The following is a 27,379-nucleotide window of genomic DNA, read 5'->3' as shown; positions in this document are numbered from 1 at the left end:
AACAAACAAATGAGCTGAGCATTGACACACGTCACTCGCCCCGCTTTCTGAAAAATATGTACAACATTAAACATGTAATTCTTGTGTTTTAATTTTCATACGTTCTTTAAATTAAAAAGCCCATAAACTTCAACAGGAACTAACGAAAATGAGGACAAACAATACATGATCACTTAAAACTTTATGGGATATAATATAACAGAGACCCATTTAATATACTTTATCTACTGTAAGTAATCTGTGATTTCCCTTTACCTTGCTATATATCTAAAAATAACACACACATTCTTATTATTCAATATTCATATATCAAGTTTTGCAGAAATTTTGCTTTCGACCGTGAATTATTATCGATTTTCGAAACTAGTTTTAGATTAGTCTACTTAAGTTGGTCATTCGCATGACTAGGTATTATATATCGTGTCAGTGATATATAGTGGTAGGTAGTGACATTTAGAGTTCCGTTTGATTAATTTTTTTGTAAAATGTTGTACTTATAAATACAAATTTATAATGCGGGCTGTACACATTCGTCGAGAGACCCCGAGACACGCCGAGAACGAGTGTGTACATGATGCTCCCTACTCGTCTCGCTCTTCCTCGTCTCGTATCGCGGTATTCCGATTGGATCGGAGCGATGCCGAGACTCTCGGCGAGAGGCTCTCGACGAGTGTGTACAGCCGACATAACAAATTAATCATGATACAAGAACATTTATTATGAAAACTAAAGACACATTAGATACAGAAACCTATTAAACCTATTATCAAAACTGCATTAAAAGAAACCTTAAGTTGTATTTCAACGGAACCCTTTCCTATAACATACCAATAATTTATTGCTTCCAAAACTAGTATTTACTTAAAAGTCTAGATCCGAAAGCATTTAATAGACCTAAAATTTCCAACCTTTCGTTGGTTTACGTACTTTGTTGTAGACTTTCAAAGGTCAGCGCATTTACATTTTTATTAGGGCGCCGTACCCAAAGGGTAAAAACGGGACCCTATTACTAAGACTCCACTGTCCGTCTGTGTGTCTGTCACCAGGCTGTATCTCATGAACCGTGATAGCTAGACAGTTGAAATTTTCACAGATGATGTATTTTTGTTGCCGCTATAACAACAAATACTAAAAAGTACGGAACCCTCGTGTACACCTAAACCTTCCTCAAGGATCACTCTATTGATAGGTGAAAACCGCATGAAAATCCGTTCAGTAGTTCTTGAGTTTATCGCGAACATACAAACAAACAGACAGACGCGGCGAGGGACTATATTTTATAAGGTGTAGTAATTATTACTGTTAATGTCTGGATTAAAAAAAAACACAGGAAGATACGACCTTGTGTCGCGTCAGCCAGACGTTAACCTCCTGAGGCCCAGCCATACAAACGAAACACCCACAATTTGCCACTGCAATTTGAACCTAAACTGTAGGAAATAGAGTTGATTTTGTGTTGATTGAAAATTGAACGAAACAAAGCAAAAGCTACTCTGTTCCAATTGAACATGGTTTAAATTACATCGAACTGAATAGGTACTATAGGTAGGACCTTGGGCCTTAGGAGGATAACCCTTTTGAGGCATAAGGGTGTCAGGAATTATGCAAAATTGAACCCTATCACTTTGAAATAAAGTTCAAAATCAGGTGGGAATATTCCCTCAGACTTATAAAGGCTTAAACTTTCGTTTCTCGTCCAATGTCAATATTATCGACCACTTAAGGCAGGGGTCTCCAAACCCCGGCCCGCGGGCCAAATCCGGCCCGCAACGCGTTCTAATCCGGCCCGCCGACACCCAAAGCGAGTGCCCACTGTCCGGCCCGCAGGAGCCAGGCTCCAGGGGTTCAGCATTCATTGAGTGTGGAACTGTCCCTAACATCAGCAACCAGACACCCTCCCCTGGCGCAAAAACCGACGGTGTGGCGAAAGTTTTTGAGGCGCAATATGGCCCTCAGGTAAAAAAGTTTTGAGACCCCTGACTTAAGGGACAAACCCAGTTAGTGGGAAACTGCAAGGTTGCACAATGCGTCATACTGCAAAGGTTATTTTACAAGAATTGTGGAAAAAAGGGCTTCCTAGATACTTCGAGTATGCGCCGAGATTATTTTTTAGCGTTCCGTGCCCAAAGGTAAATCGGGACCCTATTACTAAGACTCCTTTGTCCGTCTATCTGTCTGTCTCTGTCACCAGGCCGTTTCTCATGAACCGTGATAAGGTGGTGGTACTGGTGCTCAAATGCTAATGCCCAATAGATGACACCCTGCTGTCACCTCTATTGACAATGACTTAGGTTTCAGGATGACATGTAGGTACTGGGACCGCGTTAACATTGTAGATGTAGAGAGTCTTCTCAAAAGAGCTTATTTATTTATGGACAACATACAATAATAAACCAATTAGAAAAGATAGGTACTCTTCATTTACGAGTTGTTAATATATAGTTCGTTTCTTTAGCATTAGAAAAAGTTAAATAATCTTTTCTAATTTATTGAAAACCATTTTTGAAAAATAACTCACGGCAAATATGTGACAATTATGAATCATATACGATTTACATTATTTTGCTTTCATAAGTAATAGTTACTGATTTTTAAAAAGCGTTTTTAAATCTTTTGGACGCCACTGACTGATATATCCGCACCGCAGGTTCAACGCTAAAGAAAATTAATCGGTCACAGACCACAGAGCAACAATAGACCTACGTGCATATGCATAAAGTTCAATTTCAGTTTTGACACTTCGGGGACGTGGCGTCCGAGTGACAGCTTTTGTGTTTGACACGGCGTCGAATTAAAAGACACGTCAGGATCGCGTAGTATTTTTATAATGCTAAAAAGAGGAACTATAGGTAACATTGTAGATGATAGTTGCAAAACCGCAAGAAAACAACACAGGCACGTCATTGCTAAAGTTCCGTAATAAGAATAGTGGAAAAACTGATTCCCAGACACACAGATATGGAATATTGAGCTGTGGCTAGGGTTTATACACATTAGTCATGAATACAAGGTAGAATAATTAAGGGCGTGATGAGTCAAGAACTCTCGGTTTTATTAAGGGGCTTTCCACACCAATGACCTTCGATCTGAATCCCTTAGTTTTCTAATGTTTTTTGTAGCTGCTTATATTAACAGCAACGGCTTTAAGCAATGTAGTATCCCATATTCACTTCAACGTTCATTGTCTTCGAGATATTTGGCATCAAAGTTGAACAAATTTAGGCTAAAAAACTGGTTTTCTGGCCATAACTTTTGTGGTAATTAGTTTAAAATTAAAATCCTGGACACGTCTTTCGAGACGTCAAAGACGAACCCAAATATGTAGATTTCGTACATGTAAGATCCTTCACTGCAAACTAGATAGGTACGAAAAAAGTGTTTTTTTTTAGACAATGTTTAAAAAATTCATAAAAAAATAAGTATTCATTTTTTTTTCAAAATCCGGTGGAAAAACCGGAGATAAAAGATTTCGTATTTTCACGGAAACGTACGAACGCGTCTTGCTATTTCAGTCAGTCTCGGTACATAAAGTAATAGGTTGACTGAAGTAGCATGACAAATACGAACGTTTCCGAGAAAATACGAGGAAAAACAATTATGCACTACATAGAATTAGAAGGCGCTTTCGGGAAATGTGACTTGTCTTCAAATGAATCCTCAAAGCTGGATGAATTTGAATATATTTAGATTTTTCGTGAAAACTTTGTAGATTGGTGCGGCCTGGAAAAGGGTTAAATGACAAAAACTCAACTTACCATGATTGAGTTTGCCCTGCTTCGATATAAGCATGTTCAGGGGCTCGTCCCCCTTGCCCGGGCGAAGGCCGAGCAGGCGCCGCGCCGTCTGCCCCAACGCCAGAAACTGTTTGTGCCCCATTTTGGGTTCCAAAATTAAAGTTAACTCACCATGATTGAGTTTGCCCTGCTGCGATATGAGCATGTTCAGGGGCACGTCCCCCTTCCCCGGGAGCAGGCCGAGCAGCCGCCGCGCCGTCTGCCCCAACGCCAGAAACTGTTTGTGCCCCATTTTGGGTTCCAAAATTAAAATTAACTTACCATGATTCAGTTTGCCCTACTGCGATATCAGCATGTTCAGGGGCACGTCCCCCTTGCCCGGGGGCAGGCCGAGCAGGCGCCGCGCCGTCTGCCCCAACGCCAGAAACTGTTTGTGCCCCATTTTGGGTTCCAAAATTAAAGTTAACTTACCATGATTGAGTTTGCCCTGCTGGGATATAAGCATGTTCAGGGGCACGTCCCCCTTCCCCGGGGGCAGGCCGAGCAGCCGCCGTGCCGTCTGCCCCAACGCCAGAAACTGTTTGTGCCCCATTTTGGGATCCGAAGTGCGTCACTGCGGTCCGTATTGTCTACATCCGGGCAAACTAGAACAAAAGATAATATGTTGAAATAAGTGTATATTATAAGTAAAGAAGAGACGCTTTCCAAATAGATTTTCGTAAATCAAGCCGCCTGTTCCTATCTCTATTGCACCAAGGGTGCGAAACTCCTCTCTTCGGGCAAACTCGGCACCGTTCGGCTCAGCATTGCTCCGAGCTATTAATTTACCTAGTTGTTGTTTTACCTAGAACACCAGAAACCTAACTACTCTTTTACCTAGAACACCATAGACAGGCCGGGATTCAGGCAGACCGAAAAGGAGATGGCGGGACGACTTGGACGCATTCTAACCCCAAATGGTGGGAAAATGCCAACGACAGGGTCGAGTGGAGAAAACGAGGGGAGGCTTTTGCCTAGCAGTGGGACACCAAAGTAGGCTAATAAAAAAAAAAGATGTTGTTTTAACATTGAGGTTGTTTTTAGAGATCGCTTTTTAGCGATAAGACCGTCTGTTGTTTGGACCAAAATAGAATAATGTTTAATTTTTCGCATACGGGACGTTTTTATTGATACTTATGAGGACTAGAGATCGCTCTTTAGCGATAAGACCGCCTGTGGTCTAGACCAAAATATAATTAGGTACGTTTAATTTTTTGCAAATGAGATTTCATTTTACGATTAAACTGCATGTTGTCTGCTTGTGTTTATGTTTGGGTAATACTAGCACCCGCCCCGGCTTCGCACGGGTAAAGGATGACTCACGTTAGACCGAGCCGTGTCCGGGCCGGAGCTTCCGGCGCATCGTTTTCTATGGAAAGCATCACGTGATCACCTGTCATGTCATAGAAAAGTAAGCGCTGGAAGCTCCGGCCCGGACACGGCTCGGTCTAACGTGAGTCATCCTTTAACCTTAATAAATTATACAACTAAACATTCCTCAAGAATCACTCTATGGATGAGTGAAAACCACATATAAATCCGTTCAGTATTCGTTTTTGAGTTTATCGCGAATACATACAGATAGACAGACAGACGCGGCGTGGGACTTTGTTTTTATAAGATCATAAGATGTATAGTTTTTAACACTTTAAACTCTCGCGTTTTGTACACATATTTAATTACACAAACGGGTCTACCACGATATAATTTCTTTGTCTACCCCGAACATTTTTATAAACTAATTTCGGGTAGTTTAGTGGTGTTTTATTAATATCTCCGTTGACATTTGTTGGGACGTCAGTCTTTCCGTGACCACAGCTGGTGCAACTCAGCTGAAACGTCGGAATTAAAGGTAAAAACAATGAAATTATATCGCGGTAGACCCGTTTGTGTAATTAAATATATGTATAGTTTTTGTTATATTTACGCTAATTTTAACCTCTTTTACTTTTTATTCACTTATAGTTAAATTTTCAATAAAAAGTTGAAAAAAACCAAAACCATGATACTTTGAGTTGAGGTCTTGTATTTTTTATAAGTAATTATTATATTTTTTATTATCCAATTTATTCTAATAGATTGCTTATTTTATATCTGTAGTTCAGCACGCCATTTTCGTCAGTTGCAAAAGGCGGAAGTTAGAAATGAAAAATAGAAAATAGAGGTTAAAATTACAATTTCGCGCCCTTTTCTACTGACAAAGATGCCAGATAATATTTAACTAGAAATTGTTATAAAATTCAAGATGTGTAATCAATGTAATCATCCCAATTATACTTAGATAGTGTATAAAAGATAAACATACGAACATCACGGTTAACACATATTAGTATTATCACGTTGGTAGTGAGCCATCTAAAATCACGTTTCACACATTAGATCACTTCTATTACATAGATAAGAAGTACATTAGGTATCTCCGATTGTGTAATGGGATTTGTGAGAATTGTTACAAATTAATATCAGTTAAATTATCGAGGACGCTTCATCACGCTATCGAATGAGATTTACTAGAGATGCAACGGATAGTTGTTTGGTCGGATACCGGATATTCGGCCTGACCATCGGCAGAATATTCGGTATCCGGCCGCCGAATATTAGGCCGGCGGAACTATACCTTCATTTCGGTTTTTCAGGCGCGCATTGTGCAGGTTTGACCTGTTTCCTAGTGAAAGTTCGCGTGGACTTTTTTCTAGGTTCGAAATGAGTGCGCGTGCAAGTCAGTTGAATGTTTAAATTGTTTTAAAATAATAAACGAGTACGATTATGACCGTGACTGTTTCTTAAATCCAAATTGTTTACTCCAAAATCAAGCAATGTTACTATCCGGTATCCGACCGGATATTAAAATAATGGCCGGATAAGCCGGATACCGGATAGTAACCAAATATCCAGATAATCTCTAAAATGTACACTAGGGGTACTACTGGTGTGGTGAAAAATCGAAGTTGCGATAACCGTAAAGTCACGGGCACTAGCACAGATCTATTACATAACGTTACGCAAACACACACAATTGGCAGACAAACACTCTAAGAGCTTGTTCGCTGTGTATTATGTACACTTTTTTATGCGATGTTTGCATGCGACGGTCGTTGGGAACAAAGGTTCTTTGTTCAAAACTAGATGGCGTTGTCACAAGTCATTATAGTACTTAAGAGGCTACCCGAGATTTTCATCGATTTTTGACAAGTTTTGAATCGTATCTCCTACTTTTGCACTACAGATAGAATTATAAAACAAACGACTATCGATTTTTCAGGTTTTCATCTCCATTTTTGTCTACCGGATTTTGGAAGAAATGAATACTCATTTTTTTATGATTTTGTTAGACAATACGAAAAAACAGTTTTTTCGTATCTCGATTGCTGTGAAACATCTTACATACTTAAACGAAATCTGTATATTTGGGGTTGTCTTCAAAGTCTCTAAAAATGGTCTGAGGTTTTAATTTTAAACCAATTATTCACAGAAGTTATGGCCAGAAAACCAGTTTTTTGGCCTAAAATTGTTCAATTTTGATGCCAAATATCTCTAAGACAAAGAACTTTGCAGTAAATATGGGATACTATATTGCTTAAAGCCGTTGCTGTTAAAATAAGCTACAAAAAACATTACAAAAGAAGGGATTCACATCGAAGGTCATTGGGGCATGGGATCCCCTTATTCAAAAACGCCTTTCAAGTCTAAAGGGGCTCACAGATTACCAGTTCGCCGGACGATATCACCCTGTCAGTTAATCGCAAAAGGTTACAGTTCCGAGCAACTGACAGGCTGATATCGTCCGGCGAACTGGTAATCTGTGGGCCCCTTTACAAGCCCTTGATAATCGTTTGACCTTCTCCGTCATTTTGAAATTTTTGTGTTTGTTAGAAAGGGACAAAATTTAACAGAGGTTTGTAAGAAGTTTTATGAATAAGGGGGTTAGAAATCAGGCAATTAAAATAGATAAATTGTATTTACAATAAATCATAAAACACGCCAATGGTTTTATAGTTTTTTCTAAGAACTTTCAGCGCTGCCATCACACATTAGTAACTCGTTTAGGTATAAAAGAAAACTCATCTTACCACATAATATGTGTCATATGTATTAGCTTCCTACACAAATATTGACAAACATATGTTATGTTAATGTCTAATAAACATTATTTATGTACATGTTGTACATGCACGTGCATTCATGACGGATTGTTCACAATGACATCAATAATGCATCATCATCATATTTGTAGAAACACGGTCACTGCTGAGAAAAGGGCCTGGGGGGCGATTTTTGAAATTCGATCGCTCGAATTCGTCACTCGAAAATCGGTGGAAAACTCGTGGAAAACGGCGAAATGCTAATTTTTGAAATACGAGCGATAGAAATTTGGAATCGAGTGGTATTGACCACTCGTTTTTAATTCTCTTAGTAGAATTTAAATGCCTAGTAGTGGAGATATTATTGAACGAAATACACGAAATCGACCGGTCGAATTATTAAAATCGGCCCCCTGTCCGTAGGGTCTCTACTAGTATCACTACTCTTTATAAAACAACTAGCGACTCGCCTCTGCTTCGTACGGGTTAGCAAATTATACACCTAAACCTTCCTCAAGAATCGCTATATTGATAGGTGAAAACCGCATGAAAATCCGTTCAGTAGTTTTTTAGTTTATCGCGAACATACAAACAGACAGACGCGGCGGAGGACTTTGTTTTATAAGGTGTAGTGATAGAGGTAGGAGAGATAGGTCTAACCTAGAAAAGTCTGCGATTTTGATGGCCCACGCAATTCAAGTGTTATTTTAAACGTCAGACTTATATGAAATTATGACGTAAAAAATAACACTTGCACTGCGTGGGCCATTAAAATCGCAGCAGACTTTTCTTGGTTTAACTCTAGTGATGTCACGTCATGAGCCTATCAAACCTAACCTTTTTTTTTATTGGGAGGAAAATCCGCTATGGATACCTCCGCACCGCAGGGACAGCGCGGAGGTTATGTCGGACTTTCACCGACTAAAAACCTCCCCTGTAGTCCTCCTCGGCGCATTTCGGATGGCTCTGGGATCTCCAATGAACGCGCCAGTGCCGTCCTAGCGCTATGCCCCTTTGTGGGTCCCCTCTTTTTTCAGTCGCAGTCCCTAGCTGCGACCATCTCCGACCCCGAGAACCCCTTTTAGTCGCCTTTTACGACAGGCAGGGGATACCATAGCCGTATTCTTACGCCCGGGCTACAGGGCGCATCAAACCTAACCTAACCATATCATGAAGTAATCAATTCTAATGGCATTTCTTGAAATTATCAAATTCTATGATCTGGCCACGACGGGACTCTATTGTGTCTGTGCCCCATAAGTTTTAAGTCACAATGTATTGTTTGTCCGACTTTCATTAGTCATAATTTGTTTGGTTCAGAAACGCGTAACTTTTCAGGATTGCCATAAAACAAACCTAACCTAACCTAACCTAACCTATCTATAGGATAACCTTACGAACGATTTCACTTTTAGGACGAATGGCTTTGACCCAGTAAAATGGTAGATCTATATAAATAAAGCTATAATATGGAGTAAGCTAAGTGAACGTACTACTCTAATTTTGTTATTATATCTTTGCCACTGGCAAAGTCAAATCTCGCAATCAAATCTCACACTAAATTTGAATTTCAACATAATCTCCACTTAAAAGCTAAGCGCAAAACATTGCTACTTAATTTTAATGATAATAACTATTGTCCGAGCGAAACCGGATTATGAAACTGAAACAGGTTCGAGTTTCCTCTATTAGTTGCGGCCGGAACCGAACCTTCGGCCGAAAGTTTATGTATGCCGATACCGAAACCGGCCGAACGCTACGGAAAATGGAGTTTCGGCGCGGCCGAAAGGTTCAACAGTTTTTTGGCCGAAACTTGCCGAAACCGAAATTTGGGTCGTACACTACGCTGTATTCCCATTTCCGCCCCACGTGACCGCCATACCATGAAGCAGGGACAGATAGGAATTATATTAAACGCATATTCCCATCTGTGCCCGGCGGGGACAAATAGGAATACAACTACCTACACTACTAAACAAACGTAGTCTCCATTTTCTTTGGCGCGTAAAACAGATTTTATACAAATTTTTAAATGCTTCTAACTCTTATAATAATTAACAATTCGAATAAAATCAAACGTAGGGGCATAGCTGTGCTTGATATACAACAAATTGTGTCAAAATATTTTCAATAATCTAAATATCCAGAGAGAAAAATGAGGACTACGTTGGTATGAAAAGGTTTTCTCGCGGGTCCTCCACTTTCATCTTAAGGATGACTCACGTTAGACCGGGTCGTGTCCGGGCCGGGGTTTCCGGCGTTTACTTTTCTATGACATGACAGGCGATCACGTGATGATTTCCATAGAAAACGATGCCCCGGAAGCTCCGGCCCGGACCCGACCCCGGTCTAACGTGAGTCATCCTTAAAGGGGCCCACTGATTAACAGTCCGCCGGACGGTATCGGCCTGTCAGTTAGAACCAAATTTTGACAGTTCCGAACAATTGATAGGCCGATACCGTCCGGCGGACTGTTAATCAGTGGGCCCCTTTAAGATGTTTCCGGGAAACATGACCTCTGTAGTATTGTACTTAGGATTTATTACATTATTGTATATAATAGTTAATAACAATGCATACAACAAGTATTTGTGCTGTTTTAGAACGTGCCATCAAGTCGGTCAAGGCAATATGGCCGCTGAGGAGGAACGTTCGCGTGAAAGCCGATGTTGACTAATATTTTTGCACATTACAAGTGTCAATGACGTATGACAGTCGTATGTATAGACCTTGGTCAACACAGGAGGCCTAGCCAACGTGACAATCATATTCATATCACTATATCTTATAAAACAAAGTGCCGCGTCTGTCTGTCTGTTTGTGTGTTTGTACCTCTGTTACTTTTTAAGCTGTTCGTAATCTCCTAGCTCTTTTAAAACGATTACGATTTTTAAAAAACTCTGCTGGCTGAACTCAATGCACCTTAAGGGTCATAGTTAAAAATGTAATATTGAAAGGTTCGGCCCAAGCAGGGGTCGGAAACCGGTATTTGCTCTATACAAAAATACCGGTATTATTTCGTTCTTTGGTTTATTATTTCACTTTTAATGGGACAATCTAATAATACAAACTCGTTACCTAAATACTTGATTCAGTCCTACGTAAAGAGCATAAAATAATTCAAAATATTGGGCTATTTCGGGGTTTTTTCAATGCCGGTTCAAAATACCGGTTCCGAGCCCTGTTCCCAAGTAATAAGACGTAGTGCATAATTATTGCCCATCGTATTTTCACGGAAACGTATGAACGTGTCTTGCTATTACAGTCAGTCTCGGTGCAAAAAGTACTGACGTTGACTGAAGTAGCATGACAAATACGAACGTTCCCGAGAAAATACGATGGAAAACATTTATATACATCGGTATGTAATTTTTTGCTACCTGATAGGTACCGCTACTCGTTCTAATTGATATCTCAATTCGATCTGACATATTCAAAATCACGCCATTCATGCTGATCCATAAACTTATCGATCATTTTTTTAACACGTTTACATCGGTAGCTTTTTGTTCGCCATTAGTCAAAATGAGTCTGTATTTTTTTGTTGTGTTGCTTAATGATGATAAAATTGTTAGAAAATAAAGTGTTTGTTAAAATTGAAGTTGAAAGCCGTTTGTTACCTATAGTTAGTTTTTTTTAGCATTAGAAAAAAAGGTAAACAATCATGACGTGTCTTTTTATTGAAAAACACTTATTAATTTAAATTTAAAGATTAAATATGTAACAATTATGAACCATATACTATACGATTATATAGGTACATTTTTTTGCTTTCATAAGTAATAGTTACTGATTTTTAAAAAGCGTTTTTCAATTAAAAGACACTTCAAGATCGCGTAGTCTTTATCTAATGCTAAAAAAAAGAACTATATATTTGTGCCGTTTTCAAACAAAAGGGTACCTATATACCTACTAATACATATGTGATGTTATCTATGAAAAGGGACCTTATTGTCGATGGCGCTTACGCCATTCTTAACGATGCTCCGATAAAAATACAATGCCGCGCGACGCTGTGCGGCGTAAGCGCCATCGACAATAAGGTCCCTTTTCATAGATAATGCCCCATATATGTATCATAATTACATATACGAATATATTAATAAGACCATGGAAGTTATGTAGAGTGGAAGTTTCAACAGAGCCCTTGGTCATTTGTTGCACAATGCTGTTTTAGATGCTTTTGGATTGCGTTATGCAGGAAATATTAAGTAAAACACTATTAATTATATCTAATCTTTCTTTTTAAGGCTAATAACCCTGAGGCCTCTGTGGATGTTACTACGGAAAATCTAGAGTAGCCGTACCACGAGATGACACTTGACGTTTACTTTAGCGACTGCGGAAATTCGACCTAGCTCGCACGGATATGTTGGTGCAATAGAGAGGAAATGCGATCGAGTTCTCAGTCGCTAAAGTGTCACATATCAACTCGTGGTAGCCGTGTAGGACGCAACGCAATTATGCGGTAGAACAAATAAATCCAAAAATATCACATATCATCATGATGTATTGTGATGTGGACATTTACAAACATAGTCGCCATTTTCCTTTCTGGATTCTGGATATAGATATTATAAAAAATATTTTTACACAAATAGATAGTAACCATATAAGTATGTACCTATTATGTCCTTCGTTTTGACTTTTTCGATTTTTAGGCTTCCGTACCTATGCCATATGGAAGAATTAAATGTCCTGATAAAAATCCTGACATCACCCTAAAAATCCTGACATTTTTTGTAACAGTTCAAGCTACGCCAAATATCGGCGTAGCTTGAACGACGCCCGCTAGGCGGCGCGCTGCACTCTGCGGTCTGCAGTGTACTGTATCGTGGATCTGTATCACGAAAACATTTTTTTTATGAGATCATTCCTAAAAATCCTGACACTTGCCAAGTCCGGCCGCAATCCGGACAAAGGGTCAAAAATCCTGACGTATGGCAACCCTATCCGTACCTCAAAAAGAAAAAACGGAGCCTTATATTTATGATCACTTTGTTGTCCGTCCGACTGTCCTTCCGTCCCTCCGTCCGTCCGTCCGTCCGTCTGTCTGTCATGGTACGTGGTAGTCAGGTATCGAGTTGAAATTTAAACCATATAATCAGGTCTACAGTCCCCTTGAAGCTGTGAAAAAATCAAACTTCTAGGTTAACGTTAAAAAAAGATACGACCGTTTATGCCGCAAAAAAGCGTAAGCGCCATCCGCACTAAGGTCCCTTTTTATTCAGCACGACACAATTTGTCTATCCTCCTAAGGCCCAAGGTCCTACCTAAAGTACTTATTCAGTTCGATGAAATTTAAATCATATTCAATTGGAACAGAGTCGCATTTGTTTTGTTTCGTTCCATTTTCAAATCCAAAACAAACTATTCCCTGCATTAGGTTCAAATTTCAGTGGCAAATTCTGGATTTTTCATTTGTTTGGCTGGGCCCATGGTATAATAACATACTCCGCCTGGTACTCGTACTCTCTTCCCGTCTTTTCTAGGTCACCTGACTGACACAGGCCTACGTCATCACGCGACAGCGCTATATGATAATATGCGATAGCGCTATACAAAGTGGCAATGTTATTGTGACGTAGGCTTGTGTCACTCTGGGAAGAGAAGACCATGTTTTATTAGACTATGGCTGGGCCTTAGGAGGCTATGGCTTGTTGCATTTTAGAATTGGACAGAAGTGCCGTTAAGTTAATTGGTACATCTTTGACCGATTCCGCTTGACGTGACCAATTAGACGCACAGATAAAATGATGGATTCTACTTTTAACCAACTTTAAAAAACCGGACAAGTGCGAGTCGGACTCGCCCAACGAGGGTTCCGTACTTTTTAGTATTAAATTTGTTGTTATAGCGCACTGACTTAATATTAGAAATAGACACACAGAGCGGAACAAAAACGTCAACAAAATGTGGGTCAGAATGACATGAGCGGAAAATTTGCATTGATGATAAAAACGGTTACGTAAATTTTGAGTCAAGATAAATATTTTGTACGGAAAAGAACTTACTGTCGTAAGCATTAAGTGTCAAATTTGTAAACATTAGTACCAACACTGTTAAAACTTTTAAGTCCGATGGCACTAAACGTAACGTCACCATTGTATTTACGTCAAACAACGTCAAACGAGAATAATGAATGAATAGAGTCCCTTTGGTACATTTTAATAGGTATTACTGTACAGAAAAATCAAAGTAATAAATGAAACAAATTTAATTTGATCGGGAGTTCAAATAAAATTAATTCATGGTAACAACCCTTGTAAGTTATCATAAAACAAATTTATTTTTAATAAGTAAGCATTCGTCTTTAAATACTATTTTCCTTGAAATAAATTCAACTTATTAAATAACTGTGTATTTTAGATCTACATAATACTCTTCGCGCTTTAGTTCTTTGCAATATAGTGCACGGGGATATTCAGGTCGCTACTGGTACTGATTGGTTATGGTCTTTATCAAAAAATCCTGTGGTTGTCACTGTGTTCAGACAGGTTAAGCATTTACAGTTAGTCGATGACCTTATTGGTCGTGTATATGTCGGAAACAAGGAAATGGGCTGAACACACAAGTGCCGTTTTGCCTTTGTTTAAAACTGCATCACCCCTATCTCTTGCTATAATAGCAGTCCACTCTGCACGTCGCATAGGTTTTCTTGGAAATCTTGAATTTAAACATAATATTATATGTTACGAATTCCATATAAAAATAAAAAAGTATTAACCTCACATCGACTCATTAGATTTTTGTTCCTTCACATCCCTTCTTTGGTACTAACAAAATAATTTATTCAAAACCATGAAATTACCACCAGATTACATAAATTATGTAATGCTATCCAAAGCACTAACCGAAAGAAATACATTCCATGCTTTTTCCTTGTTTTATCATTGTTATTTTTGCATATTTTTACGACATTGTTGACAACTTCACATTTGAGCGGTCCATACAAGACTAAACGAAAAAGTAACGCGTGATCTGTTTTAACGTTACTTTTGCGGGGCCATTTTTTGCGGCTGATTGGGTATCCAGTTCTTATTCTATATCAATGTTATAGCGGCATCAACAAAATAATAATCTGCGAAAATTTCAGCTGTCTAGCTATCACGGTTCATGAGATACAGGCTGGTGACAGACGGACAGCGGAGTCTTAGTAATAGGGTTCCGTTTTTCCCTTTGGGTACGGAACCCTAAAAAACATGGCCCACCCGTAACAAGTGGGTGTTAATCAAAAACTACAACATTGTTTACAACCTTATTTAGCTTAGAGCTCTTAGATCATTAGCTAAAGACGCCAAACATCACATTAGTACCAAGATTCTTTGTTTTTAGGGTTCCGTACCCAATGGGTAAAAACGGGACCCTATTACTAAGACTCCGCTGTCCGTCCGTCCGTCCGTCCGTCCGTCCGTCCGTCCGTCCGTCCGTCCGTCCGTCCGTCCATCTGTCACCAGGTTGTATCTCATGAACCGTGATAGCTAGGCGGTTGAAATTTTCACAGATGATGTATTTATGTTGCCGCTATAACAACAAATACTAAAAAGTACGGAACCCTCGGTGGGCGAGTCCGACTCGCACTTGTCCGGTTTTTTGTGTTTGAAAAAACAAGGTTATCTTGCGTCCCTTATAGGACAGATCATTTTTATAAATTTTAGTTCCGAAAAATGGTATTTAGTTAATATCCGATCCTAATAAACGAATCGAAAGATTTCGTTTCCATACAATATAAAAATTAAATTACACAAACGGGTCTACCGCGATATAATTTCATTGTTTTATTGTTTTGTTTTTAAAAAATGAAATTATATCGCGGTAGTCCCGTTTGTGTAATTAAATATGTGTACAAAACGCGAGAGTTTAAAGTGTTATAATATACAAATTTCCAAATTTAAAAAAAGTTGTGAGTACCACTTGAAAAACAAGGCCTACCTATAACAACTAGGCCAAAAAAAGTCGTTAATAAAATACCACAACATTGTTTAGAACCTTATTAGTTTAGCTCATTAGCTAAATACTTTCGGCCACTCTATCAAGGTCATTATAACGGTCCATCTCAAAAAACCCGCGAAGTGCGAGTCGGACTCGCGCACTGAGGGTTCCGTACTTTTCTTATAGTTCGTTTTTTTAGCATTAGAAAAATCTTGACGTGTCTTTTAATTAAAAAACGCTTTTTAAAAATCAGTAACTATTACTTATGAAAGCAAAATAATGTAAATAATCGTATATGATTCATATTGTTACATGTTTGCCGTGACTTATTTTACAAAAGTGTTTTTCTATAAAAAGACAGTCAAAATTGTTTACCTTTTTTCTAATGCTAAAAAACGAACTATAGTATTTGTTGTTATAGCGGCAACAGAAATACATCATCTGCGAAAATTTCAACTGGCTCCCTATCACGGTTCATGAGATACAGCCTGGTGACTGACAGACGGACAGTGGAGTCTTAGTAATAGGGTCCCATTTTTACCCATTGGGTACGGAACCCTAAAAAGAAAGCATAACCAGAAACAGCTTTGACATTGACACAACGCATTAGACAAAGGTTTTTGATGCAAGAATGGATACTAAAACAAATTGTTTATTTTGTTTGTCAAGATTAGATGTCGCAGGCAAATTGTAAGAATCCCCGTTGTAACATGGCAAACCTGCATGTACAGCCACCGCGCGCACTGGCCGGTTGGAAATAAAAAACTAAGGGTTTCGCCGTCTTTTGTTTTTTCTTCGTAAAATTTTCCTTTGGAAATGTTGTCGGATATAGCACAATTCTGTAATTATTATTTTAATGCGACTGTATGGTTATAATTAGTGATAAAGTTTAATACTAGGGCTGCTACTAATGCAGGTAAAGTTTGTATAATTGTATATATAGCATTAAGTTTAGGTTTATGTTGAAATTAAACCTAATCCAAGTCTTATTTGTACGAAATGTACGTCACTGGTTCTCGTAACGGAATAAGGCTTGGGTTAGGTTTCGACTACAAGTCTAAGAACGTACGATTGTTCCAGCCCTTCCTTCTACCTTTAAATTAAAGAGCTACTTATTACTGTTGCTGCTTATTGTTTGGACGTTTGCTGCTGAAGCTTTTCTTTACCCACGGACCTCGCTGAGCCTGCGTTGCCAAAGCTGATTCCTGCACCCGCGGCCTAAGTTGATCGTACGGTTCGACAAAGAATGGGATTCAAGAACGTTAAGGCCAGTGACGATATTTTATTGGTTTAGATTCAAGTACTGACAGAAATTAGTTTATTTTATTGTACATATTTTCATATTATATTATTCACTATAAAGAACCTAGTTTTCATTTACCGCTCTAGCTAGCCGGTTACACCGTTTACAAACGGCGTTGTCAATTTACAAACGCGTCGTCAATTTGTAAATCGCCGAAGGCAAATTGTTAGTGCGCACTATTGAGTGACAATGTAAACGTGATGTTTGTCTGAGCGTGACCATGGTTTGTTGTTTTATAAATTTATACAATTTTTTATACCACACCACTATCCTCACGCGCGTTTTAACTGTGATCCCACTGCTTTGAACCACAGTGGGTCTACGGGTAATTTATTTTTACCAGTTTGGTCCCACCCCACTAAGTATTTCTTATCCAAAAACATTTCCTTCACAACTTAACTAGCGCTTCGCGGGGCTCCTATTTCTGGGATGTTTGCCCTTCGGGCATCTGAAGCTACCTAACGAACCTAACCTACCCACCTAACGCTTTTTTCCCCAAATTGTAATGTTTTCACGGACGTCACATTAAATCAATAGGTAGGTAGGTTATGTAGGTTAGCCCGTCTAATTAAGTTGTGAAGGAAATGATTTATGGAAATAAACAGTGCGGTGGGACCATCCAAGCACTCCAGCGTTTGATGGACACCCCAGCGTTTTTCATAGTTTTGATGTGCAGCGCCACGCGTGGGAATTATACAAACGGCGTCGTCATTTTACAAACGTGAAGCCGTTTGTAAACGGCGGATTCTTACAAAATGCCTGCGACAGATATACGTATATGATACCAGAATAAACTTAGTTCAAACCAGACCGGCTAGCATCAGATCTCAACTCGTGTTGGCAGGTCAGGCTGCGTAGCCAAGATGCCAATCGCTTACGCTCCGTAGCGATAGAAACGCAACTGTCACTGTCGCACTAATATGGAAGAGCGATAGAGAGACATAAAGCTTTTCGTTGTCGAAGCGATAGCGATTGTAACCTTGGCTAGGCCGGCCGGTAGCCAGTATATTATTTTAGGCTTTTTCGGCGCGCAGATCTGTACCAGTGTCATAATCTTGTACGTTTTTCCTGTAACTCACATTTCCATACACAATATCGAAGTGAAAGTGTAAACATCTGGCATTGGAAATGTCACAACTGTTGCAGCAAAAACTAGTCCTGCTCTTATATAATAAGACGCTGACACAGAGACACACAAACCGATTTCCTGAATGCAACTGACGGCTCGATTCGGGGAATGAATTAGAGATTAACTAGATACGACATAGTAAAGATATGTGACGTTCCACGGAAAAAGGTACCTTGTGACGGCCGGCGCTTACGTCGTTGTTATAGCGTAAACGCCAACCGCCATAAGGTACCTTTACCCGTGGGACGTCACATATATATCTTTACTATATCGTATCTAGTTAATCTCTAATTCATTTCCCGAATCGCGCCGTGAGTGTGAGCTGAGATGTAGGACGTTGTAGATACGGGCCGATTCGAACAATGCTTATAACTTATAAGAACTCACAGCGGTACGATACCGATCTGTCAGTGTCAATAGTACGTTTTTTGGTTGAAGAACCAATCCGTAGCTAATTTTTAACAAGAAGAAAAAAATACTGTCTTGGGTGAGACTTGAACTCACGGCCTCTGGATCGATACTCCAGCGCTCTGCCATCTAAGCCACCAAGACCTCATCCATAGCCAGCAAATCTCAATCCGAAGCCGACCATTATACAGGGTGGCTAAAAATTAACTGCATTCCCGTTGCCAGTGAGGTTTTGGGATTATACTGAGCAACTTTTACTATGGGACCAACCCCGAAATAGCGAAAAAAAATTTTGGCTGTTCCATAAATTTTGGCTGGTCCATTTTGTATGGTGGGGTAAATTTATTTTTCGAGATTTCGGGGTTGGTTCCATAGCAAAAGTTGCTCAGTATAATCCCAAAACCTCCCTGGCAAGGGGAATGCAGTTATTTTTTAGCCACCGTGTAACTTCTTACTAACAGCCACAGTTGAACGGTTTAACTATAGTAGGTACTCAAAGACAAGGACAACAGGTGCGATAAATTGACATATTATCCTAATAATTTTTAATTATAATTTTAGTGTCAATTACATTGTTATTTAAATGGACATGTAAATTAAATAAGTACATGCGACAGAGTTAAGCATGCATTTCGAAATAAAATTATAATCCATTAATGCATAACAAGGCGATATGAATTGCGCTTTTTATTCATATAATTAACATAAGTAATATGTAAATTCACATTTTTATCAATGCCACTATTGCAATGAAATGAATTTATTTACTAGAGGTTTCATTTTCAAGTTCATTGTTTTACGATTTGATAAAATACCCGTTATATACATATTTAGTAATAACTTTTTCAAAGAAACCAGTAAGTATTCGAATTAACTCCATTTTGGAGATAATCGATTATTTATTTTTATCTGATAAGGAAAAAAAATCAACAATGCCATTCAGTTTCCTTCAATGTACCTACTTAGCTATAGCACAACGTTAACGGAGTTAAAAAAACCGGGCAAGTGCGAGTCGGACTCGCGCACGAAGGGTTCCGTACCATAATGCAAAAAAAACGAAAAAAAAAAGCAAAAAAAAACGGTCACCCATCCAAGTACTGACCACTCCCGACGTTGCTTAACTTTGGTCAAAAATCACGTTTGTTGTATGGGAGCCCCATTTAAATCTTTATTTTATTCTGTTTTTAGTATTTGTTGTTATAGCGGCAACAGAAATACATCATCTGTGCAAATTTCAACTGTCTAGCTATCACGGTTCGTGAGATGCAGCCTGGTGACAGACAGACGGACGGACGGACGGACAGCGAAGTCTTAGTAATAGGGTCCCATTTTACCCTTTGGGTCCGGAACCCTAAATAGGGTCCCGTTTTACCCTCTGGGTACGGAACCCTAAAAAAACACCGTGTGTAGTTATAGCCCGTATTGTTTTTTTTTATTAATTTTGATGCTTACTTTTTTTTAATATTTTGACATAGAAAGTGTTTTAAAATAAAAATAATGTTTATGTTTGTGTTTGTCAATTGGTGTTTCCATTTTATTTAAGTTCTACATTTTCCTGTAGCACTAGCACTGTACTACAACATTAAAAAAACATTGTTGATTTGGTTTTATCATTTGCGATATATCAGTTATTATTTTCAGAAAATAATAATACTGATACTTTTTCTGTGAAGATTATTCTCAAGTCCATTAGCAAAGTTTTTTACATACGTGCCAAACTGAATGTAAAAATGATTAAAAAAATATATATTGTAATTAACAAATTTTTGTAACCTTTAACTTTTAAATCAGTTACTTTCGCATTAATGACTGTACTAATTAAGTTATTAGGTCATAATAGTAAAAACCATTATTGAGGGCAATTACATATAAAACTATCTGGGCTCTAAGTTACATTACTACCGCTACTCTTAATTTAGGTAATTAAAGAACTGTTTGTGGTTAAAATTCTGATATTGTTAAGATAATTAATTACCTACTAATTTATGTGTCAAAATTGAGTTCGTTAACCTTATTGACATTTGAGTTAGACCAAGAAAAATCTGCAACAATTTTGACAGCATACGCAGTGCATGTGTTATTTTAAACCTCAAACTTCTATGAAATTATGACGTATAAACGACACTCGTATTGTATCAAAATCGTTGCAGACTTTTCTTGGTCTAACTCTAGTTACATAGGGTATTAAGGGTATATCACTTCACGTTATAAAACAAAGTCCCCCGCCGCGTCTGTCTGTTTGTATGTTTGTTCTCGATAAACTCAAAAACTACTGAACGGATTTTCATGCGGTTTTCACTTATCAATAGAGTGATTCTTGAGGAAGGTTTAAGTGTATAATTTGTTAACCTTCGCTTCGGTTCGCTAGTATAATATACAGTATGTAAACTTACTAAAACCGTTTACTCAAACCCGTTAATGTGTAGGTCACACTGAGCAACTTTTACTATGGCACCGACAATCGCGAAAAAAAATTTCGTTGTTTCATATATTTTGCTAGTCTAGATTAGCATTGAAATTTTCTATGGGAGAGTCAATTTTTTTTTCGCGATTTCGGGGTTGGTGCTATAGTAAAAGTTTCTATAGAAAACATCCACTCTGATTCACCCCTCAGAGTTAATAACCAAAGCACCGTGTGTATCATTATAACCAAGTATAAATATACACGGTGGCTATAAAATAACTGCATTCCCGTTGCCAGGGAGGTTTTGGGATTATACTGAGCAACTTTTACTATGGGACCAACACCGAAATCGCGAATAAAAATTTACACTCCCATAGAAAATGGACCAACCAAAATGTAAGAAACAGTATTTTTTTTTGTAATGCAGTTATTTTTTAGTCAACCTGTATAAAATCTTTGCCTCTCTAGTCGTTTCTGTGCCAACATGAAGAAAGGTGTGAATATGGACGATACTCAACCAATAACCAAATGTGAAAGTATTTGTCTAATTCATCTCTGACCGGCCATTTTCTGTGCCAAGGGCCAGGGTATTGTAACTCTGACAATGGTGAATAACTAAACGGTACTGATTATGATTAATATGAATCTTCTTTAGCCTCTAGCCGGCTATACGTCAAACCTTGCCATGCAAAATGAAATTTTATTTTGTCAACACAAAGTTCAAATTAGAATGGAACAGGAGACCTTTTTATAGGTCTCTGGGTGACTAGAGATTAGGACGACGATCACACCAAACTGTATAGATACATAGTTACATACGGTCGAAAGTAGTGAAGTTCTCGTTTCTGAGAATTCCTTTTCTAAGAAATTTCCTGAAAATTTCCAACTTTCACGAGAACGTTCTCTTATTAGCATAAATAAGTTATGAACAATCCAAATTTTTTTTAATGGAATGACATATTTACTTTTGTTAAGTTTATACCTTTTGCCTCAAATAACTTTTTTGGGCAATTTTGTGTTGTTTTACTCCTGGTTTTTTTATCAATTAGTATTATTTTTTGTTTTTTATCTGGGACACCGAGCTTTGCTGAGATAGTTTGAGGCCCAGGGAAGGACATAGGATAGTTTCTATCAATCATCATCATCATCATACCAAGGAAACAAAGTTCCGAGCAGCAGCTAGTCAGTGTATATTTGCATATAGTGACCTCGAATCAACTTATGTGGTATGTGCTCCTTCTAGTGTGTGATCTGTGACTCGTTTCACACTTAGTAAAATGTGAAAAGGTTCTAAGTGAGCAAACTAAATAAAAAACTAAAGTTTCACATAATATGTGGGCTTATGTGTGTCAAGGGTAATATCATACGAGCTAAATAAACATGTATGTATATAATTACTCGTAGTTTTGTAGTTTTTTGTAGCACGGTGGCAAAAAAGCGTAAGGACCACACCCGGTGATATGATAAATAAATCTATCTAATACCTTTAAACGTGCAATTCTTGTTTATTTATATATATACATAATATATATATATATATATATATTTCGGATCTCGGAAACGGGTCTTAACGATTTCGATGAAATTTGCTATATGGGGCAGATATGGGGGTTTTTGGGGCAATAAATCTCGCGCATTTTTGTGTATTTGTGTTTTCTGAGCAAAGCCACAGAATAAATAATAGTACTAGGTACAGAAGACTCACTCTCTAACAGAACGCGTCTGTTACGATCAGGACAGATGTGGCCGCTAGGTGGCGACAGCGCCACGCGCGGCTTAAGGCTAGCCACCAAAATTGGTGTGGAACGGATGTAGCTACCTGTTGCAAAGCGACGAAATCGCGGAGTGAGCCACGCCTGGCAAAGCTCGGTCTCCCAGATATTAAATATTAAGTACAATCTTAATTAATACAGATCGACCTAGCCCCACACTAAGCAAGTTTAGTTTAGTTTATTTATTTCATAATGATAAATTACAGTATAAATTATTCTTACGCTAATCTATATGAATTTACATTATGATCGTCAATAATTTAGCATGCAAACGTAATTATACAATGTCAACAATGATAATCAAATTATTAATGATTACATAGCTGACTAGATATTTTTTATGAAATAAATGTGGCAATTACAAATTTATAATTTAAAAAGAAATTTGAGAACAATCGTCAAATTGAAAAAAACCCAATAAATAACAGAATACACGTCTAATATCTCATAATGATCGTCATACTAAAACTAAGAGCGGTAATCATAGGTAATAAGTTCAGAACGAATGTCAATCAATTTTACATAAGCTAAGTATAATGTCAAATAGTTATTTCAATTTTAATTCCATGTATTCGTCCACTGAATATAATGGGTTATTCAATAAAAAGTTCTTCAGTTGACGTCAAGCTTGGCTTGACGATATAGGTAGGTACATACTTATAAAATATAGATAAAATATAAAATACATACATACTTAGATAACACTTGTATAACATCCATAACTCACGAACAAATATTCGTGATAAGCACACAAAGAAATGCCCTTACCGGGATTCGAACCCAGGTCCTGGGTGAATAATATCATAATAGTCATAATATTTACAATTACCGTAACACCTCCCAACTATAGTCCAGCACTGCTACTATGGTCTACAAGTTCAATAAGTATGTACCGTAAAATGGGGTGAGTAGGTGCAAAACTGACATTCAAACCTCGATAAGATTTTATTTTTACATATGCAAACTGAATGGTGTATATAATAAGTGTTCCGGACGTTTCTATTTTATTTTGGGTAGTTCCATTTCATAACTTTGACGATAAACAGGAAATCCCACCTCACCCCGTAGTCCCTCGTATTTGGGGTGAGTTGGGTTTTCATACAAAGGTGACTTTGGAAGATTGTTGGATCGATTTTTTTTATTATGATTATTACTATAGCTCCATTTTAAATTGGAATACATTATTTTTGTAGCAGTAGCCTTAAAATCCCATCTCACCCCCCTCTCATTCCATCTCTCCCCATTCATAACCCAGCTCTCCCCGCGAACCCTACTCACCCCATTTTACTGTACTTAATTAAGTATCAATACTAATGTTTTTTTTGGTTATGTATGAGTGTTTATTTCCATTGGTAAAACTATTTTGCCTTACAACTTAAAAAATCAAATAAATATCACACCTGAATGACGATATTAGAACACTTTAAACTCTCGCGTTTTGTACACATATTTAATTACACAAACGGGTCTACCGCGATATAATGTTCATTGTTTTTACATTTAATTCCGACGTTTCAGCTGAGTTGCACCAGCTGTGGTCACAGAAAGACTGACGTCCCAACAAATGACGATATTAGAGTTAAATTTGAACCATAGTTGGGAGCTTTCGGACTATAGTTGGGAGGTTTTACTCTATAACACCCTGTATTTTATTAACAGCCTGAGCCTCGAGATTAAAGAGGCGGCTTCTTATGACCTGTTTGTTGAAAAATTTAAAGCCTATTTAATTGATAAGGCATTCTTTACGGTTAAGGAATTCCACAGTAAATTTAGCATTAAATAATTTCGTAAAAAATTACATTTGTGATGTATAGTATAAGTTTTAACACAGACTACATATATTTATGGTTTTAATTATTGATTATTTTATTCGACATTTGTATTTATTACTGCTATTTTCTTCTTCTTTCCTTGATCTGGTTATGTGTTTTTCATTTAATTTTATTGTTTTTAGTTTAGTGTTTAGTGTTAGTTGTATATTTTGTAATTCTATTGTGATTTTGTTTAACATTAAAGAAATTGAATTGAATTGAATTGTATACTAAGCTGTTATTATGTGGCCACATTTCCATTATGCCCTAAAGATGGCATGGCTGGAGACCATTATGTGACAAGGTTTTTTCCTATTGCCGGCATTTGAGTCATACTGCAACATAAGATAAATACAATAATGTTTACTATACCTATTGTCTGTATCTTCAGGTATTTAAATAAAAGTAAACAAACAATTTGTACATTCTCGGGTAGTTATAACATTTATTTATACTTTATTGCACAAAAGAAATAACTTAGTGTAAAAAACGCGAACTTAATGCCATGAGGCATTCTCTACCAGTCAACCTTAGGGCAAAGCAGAGCAGATTATTATTGGTTAACCGACCAATTACAAAACCGCCTGGATCAGTCACTGAACGACCTGACTTTAACCTACATTATTTGATCGTGTAATGTTTTCTTCTACCCTCAACTGGCTTAAGGAGTAATTTGAGGGTAGATTTTGTTTACTTTTATTTAAGTACCTAAACATACAGAGTTATAGGCCAGACCGGCCGTCAGAGAATCAGAGTCAGAATAATAACCCCTTTCAGCTTAGACGGACTGTATCCAGAGGGCTTACATGCGAACCACGTTCGACGTACTGCTTTTCTGTCGCACTTGTAAATTCGTACGTAAGTGTGACTGGGAGGCAACACGTCTAACGTGGTTCGCGGTAGACCCTCAGTGCCCTAGTATAAGGCTACGACTACATTGAAACTTAAACGCTAACCTCCACAACGGACACGCAACGCTCAGCCTTGTCGTGAGCTCTGATCGTTTACCCGCACGGCAATCCTTGTTGATGCAACAAGATGGTTTACCACGATTTTACTTCATATACCAACGTAGATTATACCAGGCGTGGCTCACTCCGCGATTTCGTCGCGTCGCAACAAGTAGCTACAAGTACATCCGTCCCACACCAATTTTGGTGGCTAGCCATAGGCTGTCGTCACCTAGCGGTCATATCTGTCCTAATCGTAACAGACGCGTTTTGTTAGAGAGTGAATCTTCTGTAGGTACCTAGTATTACTATTATTTATTCTGTGATTATACTTCATATACTGGCGTCGAGATACTAGGTCCGTGGGGTAGGGGGGCTCGGGGGCTCCACAAGGCGCTCAGCAAACGCCTAAGGGAGGCCACAGGTGACCCTCGCGCAGGCTGCTTTCTCGAAGATTGGCCATAGCAATCCAGCGCGGGAACGCTGCCTGCGTGATGCCACCAAGGGCGCAAAATTTTGATAAGTACCTATTTTTTTTTTTAGCTTTTGTTATCCTAATTGTAGTTAATATTAGTTTTCCCCTGGTTACATAGTCATCCCTTTCTCTGTAGAAACGGCGGGTTGCTGGTCAGCCGACGCGAAACGCTTCACTCGCGATTTGGGACGTCGACTCAGACAGAAAGGGGAGGGCCCCCGCTCCGAGTCGTTCCTTGTGTAAAGGCTGTCCGTGGTGATCCAGCGTGGAAATGCTGTGAGCATCATGGGCACCTTTGCACCGGGAACGGCAGGGAGCGGTTTGTTTTTTAAATTTACTTATTGTTTTAATTTTTATTTGTAAGTGTTAATTATATTGTAATTTATACCATTAATAAATGAGTTTCGAGTAAGTATATAGTTAGTTAGTTAACGTAGATAGATTTTAAACTTAGAAACAAATAAGTTTTTGGCCAAAATTAAATTTTTGGTACAAGTTTTATCGCGTACTGTACTTTTCTTTCCACAGACAACTAATACTTATCGATACAATTGTGAAAACCCCAAACACAATAATGTTGCGTTTTATCACAGAGTTCCTATGGCCACCTCCTGCCTCCATCATCAGATCAGCTCCATGGTCCCATTATATTGCATTGTCACCCGACTTACACACGTATGCAAATTTTCAGCTTCATCGGAAACCGGGAAGTGGGTCAAATTTAACTTGCACGACCCGTATAGAAACATAGTTAATTAGTTACTTACATAGGTAGGTACATATAAAATGCAAATTAAGTAAAAGCTTGTAAAAATTCACTGCCTTGGATGGCTTTTGAACCCACGACCAGGATCGCTAGCCCAGTGCGCTTCCATCTGAGCTACCAAGACCTTACCCTATACAGCGAAGCAGACCTGACACGGATCCATAGGTACTAAATTAGTAATTAATATTATGTACCGTAAAATGGGGTGAGTAGGGTTCGCGGGGAGAGTTGGGTTATGGATGGGGTGAGAAGGGATGAAAGGGGGGTGAGATGGGAATTTAAGGCTACTCTGCTACAAAAATAATGTATTCCAATTTAAAATGGAGCTATAGTAATACTCATAATAAAAAAAATCGATTCAACAATCTTCCAAAATCACCTTTGTATGAAAACCCATCTCACCCCAATTACGAGGGACTACGGGGTGAGGTGGGATTTCCTGTTTATCGTCAAAGTTATGAAATGGAACTACCCAAAATAAAATAAAAACTAAAATACAAACGTCCGGAACACTTATTAGATACACCATTCAGTTTGCATATGTAAAAATAAAATGTTATCGAGGTTTGAATTT

General features: G+C 38.2%; 1 protein-coding gene and 1 long non-coding RNA gene across 4 annotated transcripts in view; both read right to left on the bottom strand.

The window, feature by feature from the left end:
- The window catches only part of LOC134803825 (uncharacterized), a 347,292-nt gene that overhangs the window by 109,355 nt on the left and 210,558 nt on the right, over positions 1-27,379 (bottom strand). The window lies entirely within an intron of this gene.
- Positions 1-27,379, bottom strand: part of LOC134803724 (scavenger receptor class B member 1) — a 135,584-nt gene that overhangs the window by 86,255 nt on the left and 21,950 nt on the right. The window contains exon 2 of one of the 3 annotated variants that reach the window (XM_063776534.1): positions 4,206-4,378. In XM_063776534.1, coding sequence (XP_063632604.1) covers positions 4,206-4,326 — 121 coding nt within the window. In that variant the 5' untranslated portion in view covers positions 4,327-4,378. The other 2 variants (XM_063776535.1, XM_063776537.1) reach the window with 2 other exon arrangements.

Source organism: Cydia splendana, chromosome 27 (assembly GCF_910591565.1).
Source record: "Cydia splendana chromosome 27, ilCydSple1.2, whole genome shotgun sequence".
NCBI classification, from domain to species: domain Eukaryota; kingdom Metazoa; phylum Arthropoda; class Insecta; order Lepidoptera; family Tortricidae; genus Cydia; species Cydia splendana.
This window is presented reverse-complemented; position numbering and strand designations above follow the sequence as displayed.